This window comes from Solanum lycopersicum, chromosome 10, assembly GCF_036512215.1.
Source record: "Solanum lycopersicum chromosome 10, SLM_r2.1".
NCBI classification, from domain to species: Eukaryota; Viridiplantae; Streptophyta; class Magnoliopsida; order Solanales; family Solanaceae; genus Solanum; species Solanum lycopersicum.
Window position 1 is genome coordinate 3,611,502 of NC_090809.1, and position 13,962 is coordinate 3,625,463.

Sequence of the window (13,962 nt, forward strand, 5' to 3'; positions counted from 1 at the left end):
AGAGAAGTTGTATGCCAAGTTCTCAAAGTGTGAGTTCTGGCTTACTTCTGTGGCATTCTTAGGACATGTGGTGTCTAAGGAGGGTATTAGAGTAGATCCGACCAAGATTGAGGCAGTTAAAGGCTGGACGCGACCTACTTCCCCTACTGAGATTAGGAGTTTTGTGGGATTGGCAGGCTATTATCAACGATTTGTTCAGAGTTTCTCTACTATTGCAGCTCCATTGACTAGATTGACTCGACATGATGTGAGTTTTCAGTGGTCTGATGAGTGTGAGGAGAGCTTTCAAAAGCTCAAGACTTTGTTGACTTCTGCTCCTGTGTTGACTCTACATGAGGAGGGTGTAGACTTTACTGTGTATTGTGATGCTTCAGGAGTTGGTTTGGGTGGTGTGTTGATGCAGAAGGGGAAAGTGATTGCTTATGCTTCTAGGCAATTGAAATCCCATGAGAAGAACTACCCTACTCATGATTTGGAGTTGGCGGCTGTGGTATTTGTACTTAAGTTATGGCGTCATTATTTGTATAGAGTGCATTGTGAGATCTTCACTGATCATCGGAGTCTCCAGTATATCTTTAGTCAGAGAGATTTGAACTTGAGGCAGCGGAGATGGCTTGAGTTGCTGAAGGACTCTGATGTGACCATTCTGTATCATCCGGGAAAGGCCAATGTTGTGGCCGATGCTTTGAGTTGGAAGACTCATAGCATGGGGAGTCTTGCATCTCTTAGTGTTGAGGAGAGACCATTGGCTAGAGATGTTCAATTGTTAGCTAACAGTCTTGTCCGATTACAGATCTTAGATGAGAGTGATGGAATGATTGCTTTTATTGAGGCTCGATCTTCTTTAGTCGAGCAAATCCGTGCACACAAATTTGATGATGAAAAATTATGTCTCATTCGAGACAAAGTATTGAGAGGGGAAGCTAAAGAGGCTGTCCTTGATTCTGATGGTGTCTTGCGGATCGAAGGCAGAATTTGTGTGCCCAGGACAGGCGATTTGATTAGACTGATTCTTGAGGAGGCCCATTGTACTCGGTATTCCATCCATCCGAGAGCGGCGAAGATGTATCATGATCTGGGTCAGCATTACTGGTGGTGTGGGATGAAGAGAGATATCTCAGACTTTGTTTCGAGGTGTCTGACTTGCCAGCAGGTCAAGTGTGAGCACCAGCGGCCCGGGGGTGTATCTCAGAGGATGCCTATTCCTACTTGGAAGTGGGAGCAGATTACTATGGACTTTGTTGTGGGTTTGCCTACCACAGTGGGTGGTTATGACTCTATTTGGGTTGTTGTTGATAGGCTGACCAAGTCTGCCCACTTCATCCCGGTTCGGGTAAAGTATACAGCAGAAAAGTTAGCCGAACTATATATCAGTCAGATTGTGCGACTACATGGAGTTCCTGTTTCTATCATATCAAATCGAGGTTCACTATTTACTTCTCACTTCTGGAAGGCATTACAACATGGTCTGGGTACTCAGTTAGATATGAGTACGGCATTTCACCCTCAGACAGATGGTCAATCTGAGCGGACCATTCAGGTATTGGAAGATATGCTTCGAGCGTGTGTGATCGATTTTGGTGCAATATGGGATCGACATTTACCCTTAGCGGAGTTCGCCTATAATAACAGTTATCACTCTAGTATCCAAATGGCCCCATTTGAGGCATTGTATGGAAGACGGTGTAGGTCTCCGATAGGTTGGTTTGATTCGACGGAGATGGACTCTTTGGATACAGACTTGCTTAGAGATGCTATGGAGCAAGTCCGTATGATTCAGTATAGACTGTTGATAGCCCAAAGTCGACAGAAGAGCTATGCAGACCAGAGAGTTAGAGCTTTAGTGTTCATGGAGGGTGATCACGTTTGGCTCCGAGTATCACCCATGAAGGGTGTGATGAGGTTTAGAAAGAAGGGCAAGCTTAGCCCTAGGTTCATTGGACCTTTTGAGATTTTGAGCCGAGTGGGAGAGGTGGCTTATAAGTTGGCCTTGCCACCTAGTTTGTCGGCAGTTCATCCTGTTTTCCATGTCTCTATGCTTCGGAAGTATATTCCGGATGAATCTCATGTGCTTTCACTTGACTCCGTGGAGTTGGGTCCAGACTTGACATTTGAGGAGGAGTCTATAGCTATTTTGGATAGGCAGGTTCGAAAGCTTAGGACCAAGGAGATTGCTTCAGTGAAGGTCCAATGGAAGCACCGATCAGTGGGAGAGGCAACTTGAGAGACTGAGTCTGATATGCGTGCCAGATATCCTCAACTTTTTAAAGCTTCAGGTACTTTCTTTTACTTTATGTTCGAGGACGAACATGATTTTTAGTGGTGGATAATGTAATGACCCAGAAGATAGTTTTTGGAAATTTCAAATATTCGTATAACTTGAGTTAATTTATTTATGGTTAAGCGTAAATAATGGAATTAATAGAGAGTTAGTGGGTTAAAGTGATCATTATTTAATACCTTACACTATTAGGGTCATGTAAAAAAAATAAAAATAAAATAAATAAATAAATAAATTAGTGGGTTTGGTCAGTTAAATAAACAATTAATTTAGAAAAGAAGAGGAGGCAGAAACTTACCTGAGCCAACGCCACGAGAGGAAAAGAGAAATCGACTTTGCAGGTAACAATCGCTAATGCTTTGTCACAATTGATTATGCTTGATTGATTATGGCTAATTATATATGTATATATACATAGTGTGTGTGTGAATTTAAGAAAAGTTGTTGGGCGGTGCAGTTAATGCCCTTATGATTTAAGTTGGGTCATTAATAGTGAGATAACTTAAGGATATGTGAAAGGATATAAAAAAAAATTAGGTGCCAAAATAGTGAAATGGAAATTATGGTATGTTTATGTTTGTAAAAGTGACTGTTGAAGTTCTGGAAATTTAGGGCATATATTTAAAAAAAAAAATTTTGTCATGATTACCAATGATTGGCCATAATGAGCCAATCATTGGTTGGGAGGAAATGGTAAAAAAAAAAAACGTTACTTCACATCCATTTTAGGGTAGTTTGCATAATTTTGATTATTATATTGTGGTTCAAGTTTTGATATATTGGTGTGTGTGTATATATATATATATATATATATATTAGAGTAAAGGTATTTTGTGAGTACCACTTGAATCATGATATTGGAAAATTGGGATTGCAATCCTAGATTTGAAACTTGGAAAAAAATTATGAAGTTGAAATTTTAATTGACATCAAGAATTACAAACTTGATTATAAATTTGAGGTGTATTTTTAGTTCTAGGTTAAACACATAAAAGTGTGAGTGTTGTTAGTTCTGAAACCTTATTGTGAATATATACTTGAATAGATTCCATTGGTTCAGAAGCTCAACGGAAAGGGAAGGCTCAAGTCCAAGAATAATTATTCGAGTCGTTAAGGCAAGTGGATTTCTAAACTCTTGTTAAGCGTACGAATTCGTGTATTTCCTTGTGTGATGTTGAGAATGATTTGGAGACTTGTTGCTTAATTGTTGGTGTTGTATTTCTTGTTGCAAATTGTGCTTTGTTATCAAATGGTTATCTCATCCTTTTCATTTGAGCATGTACTTTGCATTGTATCTGAGACATGGTTGTGGTAAGAGGATGTACTATTTTCGAGGGTCGTATCGCGCGCCGCGATGGATATTATATTTCGAAGGACGTATCGCGCGCCGCGATGGATATTATATTTCGAGGGACGTATCGCGCGCCGCGAAGGTTACTATTATCGAGGGTCGTGTCGTGCGCCGCGACAGATGCATGGACAGATATGTCCCCCATGGGTCCCGGACTGAGAGACAGTGGGTGTGTATCGTTAGGGAAGACATGCATCACTATACTTGACATTGCATCTCATGGCATTACACATTTTATTATTGATGAACTTGAACACGTGTTTTGTTGATCTTGTGAGTGTTTCTCTGTGAAGCTTGTGACTGTTGAATATTGAGTTGTTATTGAGAATGTGTAAACTGATAGAGTGTGGTTATTGAGTTGTGTGTTTGGTAAACTGTAAACTATTAGACTTTAGCGTGGAGGTTTAGATATGGTGTAAGAAGTGCCCGCATTTTGTTCACTTAACCTGTGTTTAGAGGTTTGTTTGTTGGGTACCGCGTGGTTTGGTACTCACCCCTTGCTTCTACAAATTTTTGTAGGATACGAGCCTGGATCTTCGTGATACCTGTCATTCTTTTCGTTTCCGAGGCATCTTGTGGAGGATTGTGAGGTAGCTGCTTGTCATCTCAGCGAACTTTCCTACTCCAGTTTATGACTTTGTTTTTACTTGAAAGACAACTTCATGTTAGGCTTCTATTTTATTTCAATTCTAATATTTACAATAGAGGTTTGTGCACGTGACAACCTGATTTTGGGGATTGGATTAATATGACTTGGTTTCATAATAGGAATTGTTGTTAGATTGTCATTTACTTCCGCACTTTGTTAGATATTTGGTTTTAGGCTGACTTGTCTTGGTGGGATAAGACGAGTGCCATCACACCCATTTTTGGGTCGTGACAGCTTTCTTCTGCGCAGAGTTTCAAAGTGGATATTCATGGTTGTAGGTTAGTAAATTTTTTCTTATTTTATTACGTTTACGATTTCAAAGTATGATAGTTAGAATTTCATAACTTTCCTTTATTTCGCGGCCAAGGTTTCATATCTTTCTTCTTAGCCGAGTTTCAAAGTGGATTTTCGTGACTGTAAACACAATAAAATAAGAAAAAAGTTAACTAACCTATAAACACGAATATCCACTTTGGAACCCAGCGACGAAGAAAACTTTGAAATCTTATCCGCGAAATGAGGGAGAAGGGGTGAAATCGTTTCTGGAAAATAATGTAATGAGGGGAAAATGAGTAATTAAGATTTAGGGATTTAGTCAATGTGGCATATGTGAAATTTAACAACTTCTGCCAATAAGAAGGTCACTTTCGACCCAATAGTTTGAATGGAAGGGTAATTTTGAGCCGAAATATAGTTTAAGGGTAAATATGAGCTATTTCAAATTGTTTAAGGGTACTTTTGACCCTTTTTCTTTTAGTCTATGTGGCAGTTGAAATCTACTGGGGTGTCATGTGACATCCACATTACATTTAACAATTTCCGTTAAGTAGAAGAGTACTTTTGACCCGATAGTTTGACGGGAAGAGTAGTTTTGAATCAAAATATATTTTAAGGATATATATGAACTATTTCAGATAATTTAAGGATATTTTAACCCTTTTCCGTTGTTTTTATTAGGCTGTTGATTTTGGTTCCTGACTCTTAAGATTTTAGTTAATGAGTAATGACTAAATTGATAATTCAATAATCTTATAGGAGCAATTTCTTATTTAAATCGAAAATCAAATCGTTAAAATTAAAAATTAATTGATCGAGCATTAAATTATTTATGAAATAAAATTAATTAAATAAAATTTGATAATAAATATTTTCTTTGTTTGATTATTGATTTAGAGTGCCTACAAATAAAAAATTAGTAATATAAAAAGTGGATAAAATCAATCAATAAACACCCCTATCATCTATAGTTGTCAACGATATATATTACAAAAATGGATAAATTAGTGTGTATTTTACGGAGAGAAAAAAAATTCAATTTTTTCATGTTCTTGGTCAGAATTTTTAGAAAATGTTTTTTAAAAATCAAATTTCTTTACTATAGATAAGACATAAATATCCTATTAGACTATGAGCTCGTTAGGATTGAGTTTGAAAAGTACATATTTTATCCATTTTTATTTGTCATGTTGCGCTTTTTGAAAGTCAATTTGACAAATTTTTAAATTTAAATTAGATTACATTAGTTCAATATTTTAAACAAAAAAATTAGATATTCAAAAACTATATGAAAAGTACTATAAATTGCAATTTTTTGCATATCAATATGATGAAAAAATACATCTTAAGAGGTTAGTCAAAGTTTTTATTGTTTGACTATAAAAATAGTAACCATAACAAACGATAGTAGACGGAGGGAGTATTTTTCAAGTAAAAAAATAAAAATTCAAATTGAAATCACTTTAAGTCAAAAAATAAAAAGTAGCGAAATGCCTATTTTTGATTTTTTGACTTATTTTAAGTCATTTTTTTACCTTCGGAAACAGTTCCTAACTTATTTTAAGTTATTTTTTATATCTGTCAAACACTTTTAAAAATAAAAAAAATGACTTAAAAAGTAAATTTGATCAATTTCTAAGCTAATGCAAACACTTTTTATAATTAAAATATTATAAACTCACGTTAACTATACTAAGATTCTATTATCCATTCAGATCATTTTTTTAAATATAATTTTGTACACTTTTTTATAGTCAAGATATAAGATGAATAGGAATTTGTTACATATCTTATATGTTATATAAATAAGATAATTGTGAATATCTCTAAGTTCTCAAGCATGCTCTTGCCACGTAACAATGCGACGCAAAAGATTACCTCATTGCAGCTTTGACCTACAATAACTATTTTAATTAATTGTGAAATTAAGTTAACTAACATTGCTGTTGTTTATATTTTTAGTAACTAACATTACTGTTCATTATTTCGTAAATGTTTCGACATTGAATCTAATGATAATTAGTTAATGTTGACAAAATTTTTAATAGTCTTTGTTGATTTGCATGTATAACAACTCCAATTTCATAATGGAAATATTTAATTATTATAATCGCTAAACTCAAAGTTATCACAGAAAATGAAACTACCAATGAAATTGCAAAACAATAATGATTTAATAAAACAAGTGTAACTTTTTAAAAAGATATTTCTGTATATCCCTAATTACTTATCTACTTTTATTTTTTAGTTATCTCTAATTATTTCTTCATTTTGACAAATCAAGAAGAATAATTTTTTATCTATTTTATCCTCAGTTAATTGCTTTTAAAAAGGTAAAACTTTTTAAAAATTTTAATTCATCCTCTTTATAGTTAATAGGAGTAAAATAGTAAATTTATCATATCGATAATTATCTTCTTAATAAATAGCTGTGTCAATTCAAAAATGAAGAAGTAATTAAGGACAGAGGGAGTATCAAAAAGGAAGATGAGAAGCTTAAACTCAAAGAAAGAGAATGAAAGGGCTAAATATTTTTCTCAACAATTTGCAGAAATCATTCTTTTTCATCGGACGTTCTTTTAACTAGTTGTCAATTGAACTGAGTTCCAAATCAATTTTTGTGAAGATCTTTTAATTTTGCTACTTTTTTTCAGCCCAATAACTAATTACATAACATCTATATAAATATCGACATTAAGTCGAGACTGGTTCATAATATCATGTTATAATTATTAATTTTTTTTTATAGTGACTAAATATTATCTTTAAAAATTATTTAATCAGGAAAACTTCGCAATAGTGTTGAAAAATAATAGAAGATTAATTCAAGTACATTCATCTGGTGTATTTGGAAGAAATTTATTGAATTCTAATGTTCATTTAAAATAATTGCCTCATAAGCTAGTTGTAAATTGAAAAATTGAATTAAATTGGTGACTTCTGTTTTATTTGATTTAGTTTAAAATTTTAAAATTAATTAAAATTTAATCTAATTTTAATTTCAATAAAAAGTTCAATCCAGATCGAATGGTAAACAACAATCAAGATTATAAATGGAGACCAAATATTTGGCATACTACCAAATACCAATATAGAACAACTCAATAAAGTCTTCCCCAGAAAAAATAACATCATTTTATATTTAATAATACTGTAATTTTATACAATAATTTAAAATATATAATAATTCAAATTTTTTATATTTAATCAAATTATATCGCATAAATTGAGTCAGTATATTAAAAATATCTTTTAACATTTTTATTAGTAATAATAAGACGTGCCTTAAGCGCCTTGAAGGTTGAAATTTAATTTAATTTAATTTTTTATTTTTCTGGTTCTGCATTCGTGCGGCTCTCTTCAGAATTTCCGCCCAATTTTCATTTTCCAATAATTATCTAATTATTGCTTTTATTAATACCATAATCCATAGAATATTCTAATAAACCCCATATTAAACTATGTTAATAAATAGAAAAAATAAATAATACTCTTCCCGTTTCATATTATTTGATCTGTTTCCTTTTTACATGTATATTTTAAGAAATAAAAAAATAAGAGGAGTTTTACCAATTCACCCCTAAGAACTTCTTTAGAACTTTACAAACATGTGTGGACACTTTCAAAAAGAATTTATTACAAGGGCAAAAAGGGAAAAACAATTAATGATTTGTTGAATTAGTAAGATGATCAACCTATATCTCACGTTGTTAGTATAATGATCAACTAATATGGGACGGAGACATAGCATATTTAGACCTCATCATAACAATCATCCTTTATAATAATTGTTTTTTTCCTCATAAAATCTATTTTCATGATATATTCACTATTATAACATTTTGATATAGTAACATAATAAATATCTGACCAAATAATATCGTTGTAAAGAGATTTCACTATCTATTTATAATCAGGGGTTGAGTTCCAAATAGATGTGAGAGGGTTCATCTAAATTTCTTGACCTGACAAAAAATTATAGTGTAAACACAAAGTTTGAAAATTATTTTTTATAAGGCATATATATTAGATGTTGAATCTCATTGAATTTTGTTGTCTGTTTACTTTTTCAGATTTTTGAATTGTTAATGAAAATTGTCACTATGTCATCACTTATATTATATAATAATAATAATAATACAAGATAATACTTTGCTAGCTAGTGTTAACTATGGTTCCCCTATATAAACCATCCAATATCTCTCTCATTTTATACCCACAAACACCAAATATACTTTCTTTTTCTCACTCTCTCTCCAAATATATATTCATCATGACAACAAACATAGAAAGCCTTTGGATTTTTGCTTTAGCTTCAAAATGCAAATCTTTCACTTCTATAAACTCAGTATTCTTTGCAATTTTTGTTATTCTTATATGGTTAGTCATGAACATGATTTACTGGGCTCACCCTGGTGGTCCTGCTTGGGGTAAACACACATGGAAAAAATTAAGATCAAATCCAATTCCAGGCCCAAAAGGTTTTCCTATTATAGGAAGTATGAACCTCATGAGTGGTCTAGCACATCACAAAATAGCAAAAATCGCGAAAACTCTTAAAGCAAGTCGTCTCATGTGTTTTAGCCTTGGTGAAACACGAGTCATTGTGACTTGTAATCCTGAAGTCGCGAAAGAAATATTAAACAGTTCGGTATTTGCTGATCGTCCGATTAAAGAATCAGCATATAGATTAATGTTCAATAGAGCGATTGGTTTTGCTTCATATGGGGTTTATTGGAGGACACTTAGAAAAATTTCATCAAATCATTTATTTTCACCTAAGCAAATAAAATTTTATGAAAAACCAAGATTTCAAATTGCTAAACAATTGATTTCTATGTTTGAAAAGAATAGTCCAAATGACATTTTACGTGTTAGGGATGGTTTAAAATTGGCTTCTTTGAATAATATGATGTGTTGTGTTTTTGGTAAAAGTTATGATTTTGACTGTTGTAATTTAGAAACAAAAGAATTGATGAAATTAGTTGATGAAGGTTATGAACTTTTAGGCATGTTAAATTGGTCTGATCATATTTCTTGGTTAGGTGAATTTGATTTACAGAGAATTAAACAGAGGTGCTCTGAACTTGTGCCAAAAGTAAACAAATTTGTCAAAAAAATTCTTGATGAACATGTGAATCAATCTGGTGATTTTGTGGATGTTTTGCTATCTCTTCAAGGCTCCGAAAGATTATCGGAGAATGACATGATTGCAGTACTTTGGGTAAGCTGTCTCAATTTACGTGACACTGTTTGATTTGATATAAAAAAAAACTTATGATCTAGAACACTTGTTGATCATTAATGTGGATATCTTCTAGAATTGAAATGTTTCTGATTACAGAAATATAATATATGTTTATTTTTGAAACAGACTAAAAACGGAAGGACGTGAAGGTGGGGATATATTATATATATACAAATAGAAAAGAAAACTAACATAACTACTTAATCAAGTCATTTTCTTCTTAAACGACTTGTCCTTTTCGAGAATTTTTGCTCCTTAAAAATATCTTTTGGTTATTGTAAGAATATGAAAAAAATGTTCTATTAATATTAAATGATTGGTTCAAAATAGTTCCTAAAGTATACACGAAATAGTTTTAATTTTTTTAAATTAGCTAGAAGTTAATGCTTTTAGTCTCTCTCAAATATTTAATAATTTGTATTTGGTAGATTTGACATAAATAATAGAAAAAAAGATTTAATTATAAATATCAAGAAAGTCCAATCAAATCATTAAGTATGTAATTAAAAAAAAAGTGTGCTAAACACCAATAAGATATCAAAACATTACACCTAAAAAAGTTGCACCAAACTTTGAAAATAAATTGAATTTTTGAGTTCCCACTATTTTTTAAAAATATTTTTTAGTTCCTTCAAATTTTAATATAAATATTAGACAAAGACTAAAAATGTTAATTTTTGACAAAAGTTAAGGATTAAAACAATTCAATGCAAAACATAAAGGGATTATTTTGAAATTTCCACAAACATATGGGACTATTTTTTTTTAAATCATCTTTCGCTATCTATTTAAATTAAAAAATTAGTGTGATAGGTGGTTAAAAGGTCACAATCAATAACAATTACAAAGTTCAAATTACATTGACCTCCTGACTATTTTGATATTATTTTTTTCCCTTTACTTTATGTGTCAATTATGTGAAATAAGTTTCAAAAATTCTAATTTGTCACAAGTCAATGCAGGCAGTATCATACTTGCATTCTAATCATGGATCCGCCACTGGGATCACGACACATTTGTCCTTACAATTAAAGTTTACATTTGTAGGAAATGATATTTAGGGGGACTGATACGGTAGCGGTGTTGGTAGAGTGGATTCTAGCCCGAATGACGCTTCATCCTGATATTCAATCAAAAGTTCAAGTTGAGATAGACAGAATCGTCGGACAATCACGAACCATGACGGAGTCTGACGTATCAGAAATGATCTATCTTCCCGCCGTGGTAAAAGAAGTACTAAGGTTGCACCCTCCTGGTCCACTATTGTCGTGGGCCCGCCTTGCAATAACAGACACCATAATTGATGGTTATCACGTGCCAGCTGGGACCACGGCCATGGTGAACATGTGGGCCATCACGAGAGATGCAGATGTTTGGGCCGACCCACTTATATTTAAGCCAGAAAGGTTCTTGAACGAGGCTCATAGTGACATGGATTTCTCGGTACTAGGGTCCGACATGAGATTGGCACCATTTGGATCTGGAAGGCGATCTTGTCCCGGAAAGACACTAGGCTTGACTACAGTCACTTATTGGGTCGCAACACTTTTACACGAATTCGAGTTTGGGCCCAGTAGTAATGTTGACTTGTCTGAGGTATTGAAGCTCTCTTGTGAAATGGCCCACCCACTTAAGGTCAAGATCCGATCTAGACATGCTCCCAAGACAAATTAAATGTGTTAAACAATATTAAAAGGGGGAAACATGGTACCAATAAACAAAAGAAGACCATACTCTTTCTGTACATAATATCTAGTTTTTGGTCATCTTAACGTTTGATGGTAATGCTTATTTTTTTTTTTTAATTTTGGATATGGTCTTTAGAAAGTTGATTTGGCTTTTGCTTGTACAAATGGTGGTTCAATTAATATAAGTTTTCTATAAGATACCTACTATGTTATAATCTCTCTTTGTGTCATAAGTCCAACCCTTGAGCGAACCTAGGTGAACTCCAGGAGATTCATCCGAACTTCTTTATCAAAAAATTACATTTATATATAATGTTGAATTCTAATTTTATATGAATATATATATATATATATATATATTCAAAATGAACCTTTTGAAAACAAAGTACAGGTTTGACTTAGTGGATAAATGGTTCGAATTAGCTCCTAGGTCACAGATTCAAGTTCCTTGGGCAACATTTCCCCCCTATTTTTTTAATACTTTGGAGAATGGAACTTTTGGGCTTAGACCTTCTTTTTTTTTTTCTTTTATTCCATTTCTTCTTTTTAATTTGTTTTTGTTTAAATTTATTAGATACATTTTTTTTTATTATTTTCATATCTATTATTCATGTTGTTTTAATGTAACTCTTTTTCATATTCTAACTTGAAATTAAAATTCTTTTAAGTATGATGAATTATATTTAACTAGAAATTGAGATACATATAATATTTTTTATTTTAAAAAGGGTAAATTAGATGTAATTTAAACTTAAATATCGTTAATATCCTTTTAAAGATATTAATTTATAAAATTCATTTTATATTTTTATTCTATTTTAGAGGGATGAAAATTTAACTTATTTGATTTATTCGTTATTTGTATTTTTTTTTTGAGAAAATGCACAAGTACCCCCCAGACTATGACCAAAATCCCAGAGACACACCTTAGCTAAATTAAGGTCCTATTATCCCTCTGAACTAATTTTTTTTTTGTAATTTTATACACCTTTTGTCTTACGTGACACACTTCGTGACTCCACGCAATTGAGGCACGTGGTAGATATTTGAATGTCACGTAAGTCAAAAGGTGCACAAAATTAAAAAAAAAAGTTCAAGAGGGGAGGGGGGGGGGGGTAATAGAATCTTAGAATAGCTAAGGTGTGTCTCTGGGATTTCGGTCATAGTGTAGGAGGGTACTTGTGCATTTTCCTTTTTTTTATTTTTATAAATTATGACAAACCTTGTAAATTGAACTATATGCACTAAAAAACTTGACGATGTTATTTGGTTATCATTTGAATATGCATTATAATATTAGTATTCTTACACATTTTTAGAGAATCTTGATAAAAGTATAAAAAAACAAGAATTTTTAAGAATGCTCGATGGAGCATGACAAAAGTAGAAAAAAATGTTTAATATGGCATAATGAATTAAGTTAGATTTAGCATGATAAGATAAATATCTTTCTTCCCCGTCTCATTCCCTTTTTCATCATTTAATTTTCACCCATTTTAGGAATTAACCTATGTAATACATTCAATCCGTTAAAATTCTTATCAATGTATCTTTGTTCTAGATATCTTGCTTAGTTTAGTCTTTACTTTTATAGACCAATGAAATATTTATGATTCTTGTACAAAGAGCATGCCGATGGACTACTATGCTCACCGCATACTTGCATTACTACCTGAATTTTTTCCTCATACTTTAAATCCCTCAACAAAAATTTTAGGTCTGCCACTGGTCCAACCCATTGGACCGTGCGAATACCTATTTTAACATCTAGATAGGAGAATACTTACTTAGAAACTAGGATATCAAATGTTGAAGTGAATAAATTACATGCTAACATTTGGTTTACATATGGAATTCCTCTCAACTCAATTAAAAATAAAGTTCTTTTGTAAAGTATTACATTGAAATTATCCAAAGAACTAATCTAAGAAGGTACAACTTTTAAGAAGATACAAGGTTTTAAATCAAATAGACACAACTAACACCATCAAGGAAGAAAAGTAAAAGCAGTCGGAGATCATCTTCGTCTTTACCTATGAAACATCATTGGATCTTACAACTAGACTATGTCAAGTAACACAACAAGAATAATATTAGTACAAATAACATGTATTGGTAGACATCATCAGTTGATCTGAATCCACCATATCATATCATGTAATAATCAAAGAAACATGAACTTGGAGATAAAGTTAGAATCCAACCTTGCAATCATCACTCCTACTAGAAGAAGATTATCTTGGAACCAATACGTTCTAGATCACAAGTCCAACCATCGTATTTCACTGTCAACTCCACCATCAGGGTCATTTCACCCTCATAATAGATCATAACCTAACACCTCTATCACAAAGATATCTTCCTAATACCAAGGTCACTACTAACTCTATAAACCAATGCTCCTATAGATTTTATGGACCTAATGAACAGGGTGTTCTTGACATGTTCGTTATTGTATTCATAAGTGAT

At 32.4% G+C, this 13,962-nt stretch overlaps 1 protein-coding gene across 1 annotated transcript; it reads left to right on the forward strand.

Annotated features, from left to right (window-relative positions):
- Positions 1-8,762: 8,762 nt before the first annotated feature.
- On the forward strand, positions 8,763-11,693 carry LOC101254041 (cytochrome P450 78A6). Its single transcript, XM_004248410.5, has 2 exons — positions 8,763-9,781; positions 10,853-11,693. The coding sequence occupies exons 1-2, from the start codon at positions 8,831-8,833 to the stop codon at positions 11,477-11,479; spliced, it is 1,578 nt and encodes a 525-aa protein (XP_004248458.1). The 5' UTR covers positions 8,763-8,830; the 3' UTR covers positions 11,480-11,693.
- The last annotated feature ends 2,269 nt before the right edge of the window (positions 11,694-13,962 follow it).

Coding starts and splice junctions, on each gene's coding strand:
- LOC101254041 (XM_004248410.5), top strand. CDS start 8,831: ATGACAACAAACATAGAAAGCCTTTGGATTTTTGCTTTAGCTTCAAAA. Junction 9,782..10,852: donor ACATGATTGCAGTACTTTGG/GTAAGCTGTCTC, acceptor TTACATTTGTAG/GAAATGATATTTAGGGGGAC.